General features: G+C 40.2%; 1 protein-coding gene across 1 annotated transcript in view; it reads left to right on the plus strand.

The window, feature by feature from the left end:
• pcnt (pericentrin) overlaps positions 1–16,528 on the plus strand; it is a 43,699-nt gene extending 27,171 nt beyond the window's left edge. Inside the window, 24 exon segments of the mRNA XM_055161020.1 lie at positions 120–352; positions 1,159–1,266; positions 1,433–1,453; positions 1,688–1,924; positions 2,009–2,182; positions 2,321–2,473; positions 2,608–2,787; positions 2,888–3,922; positions 5,252–5,401; positions 6,271–6,457; positions 7,324–7,649; positions 8,666–8,768; positions 8,975–9,147; positions 9,508–9,759; positions 9,852–9,982; positions 10,817–10,946; positions 11,069–11,836; positions 12,710–12,886; positions 13,883–14,098; positions 14,839–15,065; positions 15,280–15,365; positions 15,465–15,579; positions 15,668–15,795; positions 16,142–16,528. Of these exon segments, the coding sequence (XP_055016995.1) occupies positions 120–352; positions 1,159–1,266; positions 1,433–1,453; positions 1,688–1,924; positions 2,009–2,182; positions 2,321–2,473; positions 2,608–2,787; positions 2,888–3,922; positions 5,252–5,401; positions 6,271–6,457; positions 7,324–7,649; positions 8,666–8,768; positions 8,975–9,147; positions 9,508–9,759; positions 9,852–9,982; positions 10,817–10,946; positions 11,069–11,836; positions 12,710–12,886; positions 13,883–14,098; positions 14,839–15,065; positions 15,280–15,365; positions 15,465–15,579; positions 15,668–15,795; positions 16,142–16,185 (5,354 nt within the window). The 3' untranslated portion in view covers positions 16,186–16,528.
• The last annotated feature ends 438 nt before the right edge of the window (positions 16,529–16,966 follow it).

The following is a 16,966-nucleotide window of genomic DNA, read 5'->3' on the forward strand; positions in this document are numbered from 1 at the left end:
ATAGTATTTCTTGTAATTGGATCAAAACAAAAATCCCTGGTATCGCACATTGCTAGAAAATCATAATTTCTTATCTTTTTGAAATTGAAAAAGCGTAATCCTTTTTCATTTCTGTACAGCTTTACTGACAGAGGTGGAGCATTTGGCAGCAGACAGACTGGACCTGCAGCGTCAGGCAGAGAAGGACCACAGCTCCCTCTCCCAGCGTATCCGAGCCCTGGAGAGAGAGCTGGAGGAGCAGGAAACCAAGAGCCTGGAGACAGAGCAGCACCACAAGACCCAGACGGAGGACCTGCAGCAGAGAGTCCAATCTCTGGAGAAGCAGGTCAAGCACGACAGGCAGTTCATAGAGGTAAGTGCCAGGGCTGAAGCATTTTTGGAAAAATATATAGTTTCATTTTTTTTCCTGATATGCATTGCGATTATGGTTTGAGATTTATGTTTTAATAATAGGATTCTGTTTAAACTTTAAACACACACATTTTAAACATGTCCAGAAGAATTGACAAAGAGAATATAAACTGTCAAACTAATACAAGAATCACTTTTCAGATCATGTTTGTACAGATTTAAACTACAGGGATTTTATGCGGAATAACACAGGACATTTGTTTATGGAGTGGGGTTGTCAAAAGTGTAGAAAATCAAATACTAATCACCACTAAAACTAGTATCGAAACTAGGTACTTATTTGAGCACATATGAACACTAAAAAAGTCACATTGACAGGACAGAAATGAAATTAACTTTCCTGAAAAGTTTTAGAATGATCTTGAGCTGAATCAGTCGACATCGACATAGTTGGACCACTATGGAACGGTACAACTGAGGGATTAAATAGACATAAGGCCACATGGTAATAATATATAAACATAGAAAGTATTATGATTTAATGTTGAAAATCACATTCTGTTGTTTTTTTAATTATCATCATGGATAATGGAATCTGTATTGAGTATAAAGTGTATTCCTTATTATCGAAAGCAAGTTTGAAATTTTAGTATCATGACATCACTATTGTGGAGGAAATTACAGTGTTTCAAAAATCACAGCCTTTTGCATCCATTCAAATTGCAGTTTAATGTTGCATACGTAGTAAGTGCAACATTGAATTTTAGGACTATATAGTTTTGCTCAAATACTTTGGATTTTTTGTAGGAGCAAGCTGTGGAGCGGGAGCATGAAAGAGATGAGTTCCAACAAGAAATCAAAAAACTGGAAAATCAGCTTAGACAAACTTCTGGTACTGATAATAAAGGACTCAAGGTGAGATTTTATTTTCTATTATTTCTAATTGTGGGTAATATGCATTTTAACAAGAAAAAACTTGATTGAATAGAATCAAAATGACAACATAGAGACATAAGATTAATGTGTACCTGTTTCCTAATCACTGACTTTTTTTATTCCTGTGTTGAACGGATTGCTGTAGTTTGAAGACATGATTTTCCAGGTATGGCGACTAACTGTAGTTTACATCTGCTAGTTTATCTGCCTGGTGCATGCTGTGTCCCTCTTACCTCTAATGATCATCATCATTCATCATCTTCTGCTTGTTGCTCATTCATAGTCTCGCTTGGAGTAGCTGTAGTTGATAATCAGTGGCTGCAAATATAGCATGGCTTGGTGACCTAAGATCACAAAATTTTTGGTATTGTAACACTTTTCTTCTGTGTTGTTTTTGCAGGTGGAAAATCTCCAAGCTATAATCAAAGACAAAACTGAGGACCATGCCTCCCTGCTTGCAACCAACCAGCAATTTCAGCGTGATCTCGCAGAACGCAACGAAGAGATTGACAAACTGGCCGGTAGAATCAGGGAGCTGGAGCAGGCTTTGCTCAGTAGTGCAGAGACCAGCAGAACTGTGAACCAACTGGAACAAGAGCTCCACAGGGCCATGCTGAGAGAACAGGAGCTCACACAAGTAGGAGAATAAACCTCACACACATTGACATAATCAGAAAAATGGTTGTCATGTTGAATTTCCTCTCCCTGTGCCCTCTCACAGGATAAACAGGCCCTGGAGCAGCAGCAGCTGTCTCACAGACTCCAGATCTCTGCGCTGCAGTCCAAACTGGACGAGACCCGGCACAGTTACCTAAAGAACAACCACGAGCCCACACAGGAGCTGCGGGAGGCTCTGGACACAGCCCAGCAGAACCTCCACAGCAAGGAAGAAGAGGTCTGAACCAATTGCAAAACTTTAATTTTAGCATTTTATTTTATTTACTGTTTTATTTTATTTATTTAGTATTTTAGCAATTGTACAGCTTGGTGCATTTTCCAGCATGGGGAGACTAAAGTATTACCTTAACCTTAGGTGGAAATGCTGCTTGGCCAACTAGAGACTGTGCAGACGGACCTGGGCATCAAAGAGGTGGAGCTAAAGCACCTGACACTGCAGCTGGAGCTGATCACGACTCAGAACACGGCTCATGTTAACGAACTGCAAGAACAGATTACAGTTCTCAAGGTATTTTTTTCTATGTCAAGGTGGCCTTTTATTTTTAAAGCAATAGCATATATGTTAGACATGTTAAAACGATTTCAGAATGCTTGTGTGCATATAGCTAATTGCTTAAAAACTTTACTTTGCATGTCTTGTAGGAAAATGTGTCTGCACTCACTATACTCCAAGAGGAGAGGGAGGAAGAACCCAAGGACAAGGAGGCAGAGGAGGACACATTTCCCTCCGCTCTGCTCCTGGAGAAGAACTTGGAGATCGACCAGCTGCAAAATGAGATCCATAGACTGGAGCAGGAGCTGGAGCACAGTACTGAAAACAAGGTGACACAATATTATGGTGAAAGACGACATAATTAGCTACTATAGTGATTTAAAAAGTGTCAACTGCTGATGCTAAATGCCCATCTCCTTCGACTGTTAGGATTTGGAGTTGGAACAGCTTCACTCTCAAGTTGAAGACTTGCGCTCTCAAGTGGAACACCTCCAGTCCGAATCCCTCCGAATCCGCCACGACAAGCAGGAGGAAGTGGAACGCCTGCATGAAGTCATCAGCACCCTGCAGGCTGAGCTCGCTACGCTGGGCCCCAACCGCCATGAAGTCAGCGACTCTCAGGATGGAGACAGCATCAACCCCTCGCCCGCTCCCAGCCCCGAGCCACAGCACTACACCATCCAAGAACCAAAGACCAGACCCAGCAACCTCAAACAAGAGCTGGGAGTTAGCTATCCGGCATCGACGCGCTCTCTCCGATCTCGCCTCAAAACTCTCCAGAGTCAATTGGAAACGGCAGCAGCGGAGAAGGAAGGATTGGAGAGATTATTGCACACCCAAGAACAGGAGTACAGAGGGCACGGGGAGGAGTTTGCAAAGAGGTTGAAATCGCAGATGGAGAAGGTTGAGGAGCTTCAGAGCGAGTTAATTGGTAAAAACTGTGAATTGGAGCGACTTCAAATCCAACTGGAAGAGCAAGGAGAGAGGTTGAAAGCAATTGAAGATGAAATTGATGGTTATAAAACTCAAGATCAAACTGTCGATGTGCTTCGTAAAGAAATCGACCAGTTACATTGTTCCATTACAGAACTCCGAAGCAAAGATAAGGAGCGATTAGAAGAGATCGATAACCTAAGAGCAAAAGAAGAAGGGATGAAATTAGAAATGGGTGATATAAAAGAAAGCAGGATCACATTGGAGAGGAAGATTGAGGAGATGAAGGATGAACTAGTGCGTATGGAGGCTCTGGTCGCCGAGGAAAGGAGCAAAGTGGAATCGCTGGAAACCGCGACGGAAGAGCTCACGACGCAACGAGACTCACTGAGGAGCAGGGAGGCGGAGCTTCAGCAGGAGATCAAAAGGCTGAAACAAGAAGTGGCGGCGTTGAGAGGGCGTGTCCAGGAGTTGACGGATGAGTTCAGGCAGAAGGAGAGGAACCAGGAGGAGGAGCAGAAGGAGGTGCTGGTGAGTTTTTCTGTTTTTGCTTTACATTTTTAAATAAAGTTTGAAGCACTTACACAGCAATACTCAATACTACTTATTTTTTTTGTTATGACCTTAGCAAGTTTGCATGACACTGCCCCCTTTCCCCAATCTACAAGTTTTGAGTTATTTTATTAGTTAATAGTAGGGATAAACGATTTGAGAAAAATTTCTAAATTGTCACTTCATAGGTTTCATTCAGTTTTTCTTGCAAACTAATACCAGAATCACATTTCAGAACATCTAAACTAAATTAGGATTAGCTGTTTTTATGCTGAAATACACTAAATATTTTGTTGTTTGGTGGGGGAAAATTAAACTTACTTCAAAAATTGCAGCCTTTGCAATTTGAATGGATTCGAGTAGCAAATTGCAATTTCGATTCAATTGCGAATCATGTTATAGCCCTACTTAAGATTAGACAAGAATATAAGAATGTCAAAGCAAACTGAGGCATAGAAAGAAACTTGTTATTTATAGTATCCTTAATAATGTAGCATACCTTTCAAAAAATGTTTAATCCCATAGCTAGTATTTCAGGCTTATGAGTTTTAATCAAAGATAAAGGGGATTTTTTGTAAAGCGTTATGTTTTGAAAGCTATAGAGCTCTGGAATGATTTAACTATGCTTTCAGTTTTGTTGGTTTTAGTTTATATTTTGTCTATTTATACAGTAAGTCACAAGTGAAATTGTAAATGCAAACTTGCTGTGCATACGCCACTTTTCTTTTTTGGAATACTGTCATTGTTTAAAAGGGTTTGTCATCAGAAAATAGCATCATTTTACTTCTTCCTAAACACTTTCGGTCATGGTATATGGGTTTTTTTCTGTTTTGTTTTGTAGTGCTGTAAAATTACCAAATAAACTACTGCTACTATTATTACTACTAAACATGTTATTCTACTGTCTATTAATATCAAATTGCACATGTAAAGTATCCAACATGTATGGGGTACCAGCAAGGCCCTGGTCTGCCCTGCAAGTGGGCGGGATCACATCTGGATGTAGTTACAGCTGTACCACGTCATCGCTGCTGTTGCCTTTTAAACAGAACACTTACAAAGGAAGTGGTTTCAAAATGAGGAAGGAGAGCAAGGGGGTAGCGGATTTTTGTGTTTTTAGCCAGCCTCTCGACTTAGTGGGAATCTTTTGACTTTCTTGTGTGGGAGTGCAGGGTAAGCAGGAGATTAACGGTTTGCATAGCTCCGTGCGATGTAACTGCTGTTGTCGTTATGCAGATTAATGATCGAGTAGTGTTTAACTTTGCGTGTCTTACTAATGGACCTGTCTGTGTGGCTTCTTTCTTCCAGAGTCACGCTGAGCAGACTTTGGCCAAGGCAGATGCTGTGGTGAAAGAGAAGGAGGTGGAGCATCATGCGTTGTCCGAGGAGCTAAACACTGTGAAACAAAACCTCGAAGAATCCACAGAAAGAGCCGAAAATCTCCAAAGAGAGGCACAGGTGGCGATATATCAATACATTTTTTGATTGTTAAAGGGTCTGTACCTGATTTACATGAGTCGCGATTATGTTTAAGTTTGGGTGTTTAACTTTTCTGCCACTGGAATATCGCACCAAGACTCAGAAACAACTGTTTATATAGTGTCAGACAGTCGGTTCCTTTTATAGTTCTCCAATCTCTGTTATTATTTGCTTTTTGTTACTCGTGACAATGAACCATTACAGAGAATCAAGCATTTACGATAGTGTCAGGCAGTTGCATTTGTGCCGATTGGACAAACAAAGGTGTCCCTGTCAATAGATTCTGTATAAGTTATGTTAAGAAAATGCTATTTATAATGAATAGATTATTTTACTTTCTAATTTTTTTGCATAAGTAGCTGCATTTTCCAAACAATGCATGGTGTAAAGAGCATTTATCTTGACAATAATACATCAAAGCTGCATCATGTAACTTTTGTGGTGCAGGGTCTGTCAAATGCTTTTCTCTATGGTGATGCTATTGCTTTGTCTGGAATATTTCGCCTTATGGTATTAAACCTTCTTTCTATCTTCATGGAGACCAAACCAGACCAAGTTACATGTCAGATCTGTGGAGAGAAGACCCCGCTCATAGTCAAAATGCAATTTTTCTAGGTATTTTTGAGCAATAAAACTAGCTGTAATTGAGTAAATGTAAGGTAGAACTGTTTAATGTCATACTGTGGAACATTCCAGGCAGAGCAATGACGTATCCATAGAAACAAGCAGGTGACAGACCCTCAACCAAAAAGTTGCATACCGTTATTCACCTTTAAATTCGGGTACAGGCTCTTTACATAGTTTACATGAAGACTGAAGTGTTGAACTGGATTCTGTTGTTTTGTTAGCGTAAGGAGCAGGCTTTTGCTGACCTGGAGACCCATAACCAGCAGCTAAAGGCAGAGCTCCAGAGTCTGCAGGAGGATCTGGCTGCACAGGAAGAAGAACTAAATCTCCACCGCAGAGAACTCCAAACACTCCGACTGCGTTATCAGCATGACGTACCACCACATCAGCAATCACAAGGGTAGGAATGTGCTCTGGAATCACCACTTAAGGTGGTCAGTTCTGTTTTGGTTTTGTATAAACTGGATAAATGGCTTCCACAGTTTTAATAGAAGGATTTATTTGTGTAAATTGTTTAAGTGTGGCTACATCAGAGCTGTGCAGTCTTAAAAGCTAACTGCATAGTTTTGAAGTGTTCTAAACCAATCGAGTAGACACCACAGCCATTATCCAAACATTTTAATGTAAATTTTTTTGTCATTCATTTAGTGATCGTCAGATATGGAATTTTTTCAGTCAATACCTATATTTTTCTTGCTGTTGTGGCAGATAACTGATATGTGCTAATATAGATATTGTTCTTTTAAAATCATACCAAGGACAAAATGTCCTCAGTCTGTTCAAAAAAACAAATCTTATATGTGATAAATTTTCAATATCAGACTGATGCTGATATCTGGGGAAATCCTATGTTATCAGATAACTAATAAACCATCCGTAAATTGAGCGACTTCCACTTTTGTATACTGTACCTGTGAAATAGGAAGAGGGCGACAGGTAGCTCAGTTATTAGCATTTGTCCTCTGATCTCAAGGTTGGCAGTTCATATCCCTCTTTTGACATAAATATCACTTGTTGAGCAGTCAGATCCACTGACCTACAGGTTGGCGCCGCAATTCCATCTCACACAGATGAATACTTTTTTTTGTCAATAGGCAAGACACTTAACCCACCTCGCCCTCAGTGTCTGCGTACAGAAATGAGACCATGGTTGACCAAATTTAGATTTAAGTTTGATGTTTTTTTATTTTAGAAATCAAGAGTAAAAAAAACACCACTCAACTTTTAGTATCAAATCACTTGAAAGTACTAAATTTAGAATCTCATCTCTCCAGATTCTTCCCACACTCTCTTTGAGGAGGTGATCTCGTCCTCTCACGGCGATGCGTCCCTGAGCTCTCCTGAGGTTCTGAGGAGGCTGGAGTGTTCTTCAGAGAGGTTCCCCAAGCAGCTCCACTCCTCAGTGCTCGAGTCCCGTCTGTCCGAGCTAAGCGCCCTCAACACCTCCGCTCTGGACCTGCCCCCGGCCAAAGCCTCCCCCATGATCCTCATGGAGCCAGCACACTCCAGGACCATCACCCCTGAGCCAGTGTCTCGCAGCAGCCACTCTCCAGTCTCAGGCTCCAACTACTCCACTATGGACTCTCTGGACACGGACAAGGTACCCACATCATGAGTATTTTGTTATGGGTATTAAATTAGACCAGTGTTTCTCTAACTGTGGTATGCAAGCTTCTTCAGGTGGTACAGATCTTCAGTATGTGGGTTTGGCCAATTTAGCGTTCAATTAATCTACTTTAAGACCTGATTCAGACCTAGATTAGACCTGGAATAGTCCTGTCCTGCACTTGATTTAGCTCTCGTGGTACTCAGACAGCCAAATATTTTCTTTGGTTGTACTTGGTGTGAAATGTTTGAGAGCCAGTGCTTTAGACGATTTGAAGGTCCTATATTATATAAAATGGATTCTTATCAGCTATAATCCATCTTTTAATGTTGTTATCTCATCAAGTTTGGAGATGTAGAAACACTAATAACAGGATTACTCAAACCTCAATGCTCTTTTCCCCCCTGTGGTGTGTCATAGTGGTAGTTTTCAATCTAATGTCTATGTTTTACCTTTGGATAATTTCAGCCCTGGAATTGCTTCTACAGAACCAAATGATTTAAGTGGCAGCGTTTGGGGTTTTCTGTTTGAGAGAAGAATTAAGCCTAAAAAAGCAGGGTTTGTGTGTTAAACATGTGTGAATGAAACAAAACAAAACTCCAGGTACGTTTTTGATGAAGAAACAGCATAACGTAAATCAGAAAATGGTGTAATATTAGGCCCTTTAAATAAGTACACTAGCCGACTTTAAAAACTATCAGTAAAGTATAGTTTGTATGGATCTTTAAGTCTGATCTTCTAATGCTGATAGATTGATCTGTTTGAATGAATTATAAACAGAAATCCTTTTAAAGTCTTGCTGCTGCATATTGTGACATTTACAATGATATCACCATTATATTGAATTTGACACTGTGATTGACATTGTGGCTGTTGTTTTCACATCAGTATCTTTGCTGTGTCACTGATTCATGTGTAAAATTAATTGGGGAAATATTTTTTATTCTTTGAAGTTGCCCAAAATCAGTTCCCCTGAAACCTTGTTTTATGAAATGTTTTTCTTCTCCCAGGTGCAAGAGTTAGAAGAACTAGATGCCACAACAGCATCCTCTCCATTGGGTTCCACCTCTTCCCTGTCTGCTCCAGAGTGGGCCAGCGATGGATATGGAAGCAGTGAGTATACCACAGTTTGAGTTTAAATGGATGTATTTGTATTGTCATGAATAAATTTATGGTAGCTGACAAAAAGGTTTTCTTCAATTAATCCAAAACACATTTTCTTCTGAAGAAAATGTGTTAATGTTTATAAACCATTGGATCAGCACTTTAGGTGTATTTAGTACAACAATCAGGGCGCTTACATGTTGTTGTGTCCTCAGACGTGAGCTCAGATCTGGGGGCTCGTCTCAGAGCAGAGCTGGAGCATACAGAGAGGCTGGACGCTCAGTTTGTGGAGTATCTCCGCTGCAGAGGCATCAACCCCACAGCCAACACAGACAGTGCAGCCGGGAGCATGAGCTTCAGTGAGGAGCTGCTGTCTCCAGAATTACAAGTAAGATACACGTTTACTAATTAGATAAAGTAATAGCACAGATACAGTGACAAACCTTTGTAAAAATAGAAGTGTCCTCTGTTGAATAATATAATTTCATTGACATCCACACACAGCCCACTGTCTGATCTGTCAGGATTTATTGATTTTAGTGTGACTCTGCAAAAACCTCAGATTACATTAGAGCAGAAATAGTCATGCAGACGGTTTCAGGCGGAACTAGCTTTTTATGCCTGATTCAATCATTTATTGTGATTATCAAAAGTTAGGAGATTATAAGAGCTCAGAACTGATTATGTCAAATATCAGAATACTAAAATAATTCTTTTAACTTTATTAAATTTTATTTTTTTTCTCTAGGCACTGTTGAGGAAGGTGTACCAGGAGAGCTGTAGAATCCTCACTCTGTCCCAGCGCCGTGTCCCTGCTCGTCCTCCTGGTTCAGAGGTGAAGTCCCTGTCCCCCGGCCCCCCACAGCAGCGCTCTGTGGATGGCTCCTCTCACCACGATGAGCCCCTCCCTCCCATGAGCTGGCAGCAAGAGAAGAGGGCCCTGCAGGAAACGGTCATCGCTCTGAGGGAGCTGCTCTGTCGAATGGCCCAAAAGCACAATGTGAGTGTACAGCTGGTCATATTTCATTACAATAATATTTTTGTCTTCTATTGTGTACTAAGATGTGTAATAATAAATGTTTGTTGGTGTAGGCTGACGGAGGTCCACTCCCAGATGGACACATGGAGCTCCAGTTGAGAGCAGAGCTGGAGGAGAGGCAGAAGGAAGTTCATCGAGCCCACAACATCCAGCAGGAGCAGAAGAACAAGATACAGACTCTCAGGTAACTCAGGATCCAAATTGGTCTGCACTTTTGAAGTTTTTTATAATGATATCTTGTAGTGGTTTAATGAAAAAGCATAAAAACTTCAATGCCAAGTTTTAATAGAACAATTTAAACCAGGTGGGATATTTATTATTATGCCCTCTGGTGGTGCAGAAATGTATTACAAGTAGTGATGGGAGATTCAGTCAAAAATGTTGATTTCTTTGACCATTTTTGAGGAGGATATTCAAAAGACATTATGGCACTCCTGTTGGAAATGTGCTAAAATGTGCATAAATGTATCCGGTGTAAGTATATGGGCTCTGTAATCACTGTACAAACTCGCATTCCAACTGGATGACAAAAATGGTGCAAGTTTTTTAGGTTAAGTTCGTGCACCCAAGATGTTAAAAACCACTACATAAATAAGATACATACATTTCAGACAAGATTTACATGCAGACTAAAATCTGATTATTATTTTCTGATTTCTGGGCTTTTAAGATGATTTAAATGATGTGCAAACTGTAAAATCTGATGTGAGTAACCAGAGGGACCATGATCAGAAATAAATCAAATGATTTTGCTGTGAGAATTTTGAGTGCAAATGTGGGGGAAAACACCCCACAAAAAAACAAGAAGTACCAGTTTATTTTCTTCAGTCATGACTCATGTACTTAATAGACTGTTACAAACATTTCACGTAAAACTAAGACTAAAGGGGTTTAAACTGAAGTGAATCAATGGGATCAATCTAAATCCCTTTGACCTAACTTGGCCTATACTAATCCAGCAGTGTTAATCTACTCTATCCTGCTTCGATGTATAAATAAGTTTGTCTTTTCTTTTTAGGAGCACCATTGAAGAAAGTGAGGATGCCTTACGAAGGGAAAGAAGCAAAGTCCAAATGCTTCAACAGGAGCTGGAGCAGGAGAGAACACGCAGCCTCCGCAAAGACATCGAGGAAGGGGAGAGGAGAGAGGTGAGGAAACGCAGCCTACGCCTTATATCAGTTTCATAGGCTAATGGATCGAGAATGTAAACAACGTCAACTTGATACGATCGTGTCTTTAAAAAAAAAAAAAACTTGCGTCATCCCCACAGGCTGAACATGTATCGTCTGAACAGCAGAGGGCAGAGGTCATGGCCCTGCGAGGTCAAGTGGAGCAGGAGAGCGTGGCCTGCAGTAACCTTAGACGTGAACTTCAGATCGAACAGTCCCGCAGCCTGGTACTGGAGAAGCACCTCGAGGACCTCCAACGTGAACTGGAGAAAGCCCACCAGCAGTCTGCGCACCTGCAAGATGTTTCCTCACAAAAGAACCAGCTAGAACAGCTCCTGAACCAAGCCGAAACGCGCTTAGCTGAAAGTCACGGCAAATTCGACGAAGAGAGGAGCCGCTTTTCAAAACAGGTGGAAGAACTCAACCAGAGACATGAAACGGATGCGGCGCGTGACCGGAAGTTCATGTCTGATCTCCGCGCGCAACTGGAGCAGGAGAGGCGGAGGAGCGAGGAGCTGGCGTCGACGGCGGAGCGGCTCCGAGCGGAACTTCTGCAGAGTCGGAGGAGATGGGAGGAGGAGGAGAGGAGCATCAGGGAGGAGATGCACAGGGATCGGGAGGCGCTGGTCAGGCAGAAGGTTGCATTGGAGAGCCTGAAGGAGCAGAAGCAGGACGCGTGCAGAGAGCTGGAGGCCGAGAAGAGCCTGTCCAAGCGTCAGGGTGCGGAGATAGCGGAGATGAAGGAGAAGATGCAACTGATGAAGAGCAAGGAGAGGGAAAGGGAGGAGCAGTGGGAGAAGGAGAGGAGGAGGGGCAGGCAGGAGCAGGCCGAGAGAGAGAAGAGACAACAGAGCACCTACAGTAAACTGGTAAGTCTGGCATATTTGAATTGTACTGGAAGAAAATATATCTTCATCAGAGAAAGATTCATGGATTCAGAATGTCATCCCTCATTTATTTAGTTCTGTTTCATTGAAAAATTTATTCTATCAAGTGGCAAAACTAGTTTACTTTTATTCAGTTGACAGAAACGTTCCTTTAAATTTTCCTTTTCAGTGAATTCAGAATATTACTTTGAATTTTTAGTTATCTACATAGTGCAAAATGATTTCTTTATTCTTCTGAGGGGGTTTGTCACCTGCCCTGTCTCATGGAAATATTTGCTTTTATTGCTTTGCCTGAAATGTTCCGCAGTATGACATTAAACCTAACCTATTTCCATGGACACGAGGTTCAGGAGTCAGGCTGGGAATCATTAAGAACTAGGGATGTAACAATAACTGAAATATCGTGATGTCGTATCGCCAGTGTTCTCACAATTATATCGTGGACCATCACAATATATTGAATTACAAGTCTCTTTGCTTAAGTTAAGAGTTATGGTGCAGCAGTAGCTAAAAAAGACAGAAGAAACTACATAGACCATGATCCTTTGCTCCATTTCAGTGTAGACTACAAGAAGAAATAATCCAAAGAACTAAGACTTAAAAGTGCTTACAACTGTTAAGTCTTGTCAAGGCATTTTAAGAGGAAAAAGAAGCATATTAACAGTTTTGTAGCCTCCACAAAATATCGCAATATCATACCGTGAGATGTATATCATGACTAAACTTGTCAGAACTACCCAAATCAAGATAACATTCTGAATTCAAGTACTTCTCACTAATATGAACATTATTTATGCCTGTGGACACGATGTATCTTTTGGCGGATTTCTCTCAAAATCATATTCTCCATTTCAGTGTGAGTTGGAGTCGTTGAGGCAGCAGGACCAGCAGCGTCTGAAGGAGTTACAGCACACTTTAGCCGAGCTGGAGCGTGAGGAGAGGGAGATGGTCCGACAGAGGCTGAGTGGACGGCAACACAAAGTCCACATCGACGGCCCCAAGTTACCCGCCCATGCCCAACACAACCAGCAGGTAGGACTGTGTGTGGGGTCAACAATCTATGGACTATGGTTTAGTTTAATCTTGAGGTGGAGAACAGCCAGGAATTCTATGACTTAAAATCTCTGTCTTAAGATTCTACCAGACTTACCCTGGTCTAATACCTATTACTTGACCTTTCCAATAAAGACTCACACAAAAATAATTTTCTCTGTCAACACAAAATTTACTTTTAAATGTTCAGATTTAACTGCCTCGAAACAAAAACAAAAGAATCAGTTTAAATATTTGAAATGGATAGTCACACCTGAGTTGAAATTTCAATATTATCAATCATCTAGTGGAGGGGTATTCAACATTTTTCAGGCCAGGGACCCCCAAACTGATGGAGAGCTCGAGCAGGGACCCCCTACTATATATATATCTATCTCTCTCTCTCTCTCTCTCACACTCTCTCACTCTCTCACTCTCTCTACTCTATATTTCTCTTTATATATATTATATATATATGGCATTAAATTGGGCCTAGTATCACATATAAACATAGCTACTCTGTTAATGTACATTCAATACTAGGGGGGTATTCCATCAAAGTGGTTTACCTAGTCCAGGCTTATCCTAAAATCCTGAGCTGAAACCAGCTCCATGTCCAGTTTAAGCCTCAACTTATTCCATGACAGAAATGAGCCAGGCTCTGTACCTAATTTTGGTTCAGTTTTCAACTACGAGGTTATTGCAGTGGTCCAAAGTTATTCCACATCTTTCGAGTGAGCATTCTAATTATTCACCACGAAATGGAGTAAAGTGTAGTTTTCCCATCATTGTAATTCTAACAACTAAACAACTAGCATGCTAACAGTGCATGTCCTAGGAGAATAAAACACTTTGGAATTCAATACGAGGACATGCACACAGCAGTCACATCTGACTGAAAGAGCTGATTTTACAATATGTCTTTAGTGGGGCAAGAGAAATGTTTATAACTCTGGTGCAGCCCCTTTTAATTTGACCCATTTTCTTTTGTTCAAGGTGTCCCCGGGTCTGTCTTTGTCCCACACGGAGAAGCTGTCTAAAGAGAACAGTGAGCTGAAGGAGCAGCTCACAGTGCAGAGTCAGGAGAGAGCGTCCCTCAAACAGAAGATCAGCTCTTTGAGTCAGCAGCTGCGACGCACAGAGACTGAGCTCCAGCAGGCCACGTCCGAAACTGAGAACAGATCTGCCCATGACAGCACCACGCACTACAAGGTCAGGATCGGACACAAGATTCTACTGAAATACTTTTTTTTTAATTCAAATGTTTATTGAGTTTTCTTTGTAATTACTGAATTTTCTTATATTAAACAACCAACAAACAGAATTAATATAAACACACTATGCACATTACACTCATTTGCAGACATGTACAAACAAAAACTCTCCTATTGCTTAGTCACTTCAAGACTGGCAAATATATACTACATAATTAATAGTGTATTACTAAATTATACTTGAGGTGACTGTGAGACCATGGGACAAAAGAGCATTATTTAATTATAGATATTATATGACTTATTAAATATTCAAATCTGCTGTTCCGGTTGTGCTTTGCCTTATTAAAAAACTCTGTGTATATGACAGAAGAAGAATTATAACAATAACATTTCCCTTCATATTATAGAGTCACTTTTTATGATTTTTTTCATATTATAACAAATAAATATGGCTTTTAGTTTTAATTTTAGGAGTATAAAAGATTAGTGATCAGTGTCATTTAACACAAAAAAATCCTTCCTATTAAACTATCCCAAGCATTTCTTTTACAGCTCAAAATCCCGAACTCTACTGCATCAAACTTACATTATTTACGTAGCCCTGAATGTGAGAACTGCACTAATCATGTTTAGTTGTCGAGTTGTCTAGTTGTTCCATCGCCCTTGAACTCAAATCAAATATTTTAGTGACCAATTCTGTTCCATTCTCACTTGTGTGTCCTGTTCTTCCTCCAGCTGCAGCGTCTGTACGAGCGTTACCTGCGTGCAGAGAGCTTCAGAAAAGCCCTGGTGTATCAGAAGCGTTACCTGCTGCTGCTCATCGGAGGTTTTCAGCAGTGTGAGCAGGCCACGCTGTCTCTCATCGCCACCATGGGAGTGAGACCCTCGCCCTTCCCCGCCCGCCCTCAGCGCGGGAAGGCCCGCTTCAGAGTGGTCGTAGGGGTGGTCATCGCCATCTCGAGGTAACAAATACAGACCATTCCAGTAACTATATATCAGTGACTTGCACAGATTTAAGAAATGTTTCATTTTATGTTTTTGTATAAAAATAAGGCAATTAAGGCTCATATTTAGGACACATTCATCTGAAAAATGGATAGTTCGGTTTAAATTCCTTGGTCAATTTAGGGTGGCCAAAAGTCTCTTGTGTTAACATGCAACTTTTCTCTGCTCCAGAATGAAGTTTTTGACTAGAAAATGGCAGAAAGCGATTCGAAGGGTCTCTCTTTCTGGGTCCATCCACATCCACGGTCCGGCTTCAGGTGAGTGTTCAGTATTCATTGCTGTACTCTTTTCTGAATATGTTAAACTTGACTATGGTGCTCTTTTCTGAACATGTGCTCATTTCCTTCATCTTCCAGGTTCTAAAACTGAGGTCCTCAGACCACAACAGCCAAATTTTGAATCTACTCCATTTCAACAAAATGTAACTTCCTTTGTTTCGTCCAACAAAGCGTCCTTTAGGCTCCACAGCAGGTTTGCACACTTCACATAATCTGTCTGAAATTTGAAACCACAAAATGTGTTTTATGCATTTATAAATATTTTGTTTACACTTCTGTAGGTCGCAGTCCAGTTCTACCCTGGCGTCTGTGCAGACTGGAGCTACGTCCCAGGACCCAGAGAGATCTCTCACAGAATATATCCAACATTTGGAGAAGGTCCAGCACCGGTTGGCAGGAGTCAGGCAAGGTGGGTAATACAATACAAAGATTTTCCTTTTTGTCATCTAGTAAATAACAAGAGTTGTAAATGTTTGAACACTTTTATTAAAAAAATAAACTCAAGTAGATGGATTTTAGTACTCATCTCTGTTCATAGTGTAATTTTCTTTTTTAAATGTGTTTCGTGAACTGCATGTTCTTTTTTGTTTTTTTATAGAAGGATTAGAGTGTATTCAAAATTGAATAATTTGAAATTAGTCCACTCTTGTACCAGGCTTTACACCAAACTACACTGTTATTTTGATGCAACCATTTACATGTTATTTTGTCCAAGTTTTCTGCCATCACTAACCTTTAAACTCTTGTCTCGTCAGGTTCTCCTGGCCTCCAGCCAGACCCAAAGAAGTCCGAGCGCTAAAACATGAATGTCTTTTGTCTGCACAATTTTAAACGTCCATGCCTTAAACTGAAGTATATTGAAGATATGTTTTTATAAGCACATAATTTATTTTTAAATACTGTGTTTTTATACCGTCTAAACTTCAGTATTATCTGCAAATATTGTTTTTAAAGGTACTGTTTGACGTTTTTATAACTTTTTTTATACTACTGAAATGACATGTGCACTAATCCCCTCTGGACATTATGCCTTATGTCTGTTCAATGAAGGGACATTATCACAATATTTACTCCATATGTTTTTGTAATACACTTGTATATTTGTGTATAATATGTTTTAATAAATATACATGATAATGCTGTGTGTAATGTATCATTGGACAAATTCGCCAGCTGTTTTCCTGTTAAAAAGTGGACGTTAGCTCATTGGTTTGTTAATTTGTGCCCTTAATGGTTTGCTGCAGCATAAGTGAATAGTACTAAGTTACATTTATTCACTTGCATTTACTTGATTAACTTGTATGGTGTCCAAAAATACTAATAATAATTTGGAACAGTACTTTTCTTTGATTACTCTTCCCACTCAAGCCTACAAGTGACAAAAACTTTGTTGACAATATGAAATAATTTGAACATTTGTATCTTCAGATATGATTTAGTATTTCATTTATTTTTTTCTGTCAATCTTTTAAAACGACCAGATTTTCCAATTACTTTTATTGTTATTAATTAATGTTACGTCTTGACAGTTACTTTTAATTACTACTTGTAGTTTCCCCAAGTACATATATATATATTTT

Source organism: Boleophthalmus pectinirostris, unplaced genomic scaffold (genome assembly GCF_026225935.1).
Source record: "Boleophthalmus pectinirostris isolate CB_2022bp ecotype Guang Dong unplaced genomic scaffold, ASM2622593v1 HiC_scaffold_10, whole genome shotgun sequence".
Taxonomy (NCBI): domain Eukaryota; kingdom Metazoa; phylum Chordata; class Actinopteri; order Gobiiformes; family Gobiidae; genus Boleophthalmus; species Boleophthalmus pectinirostris.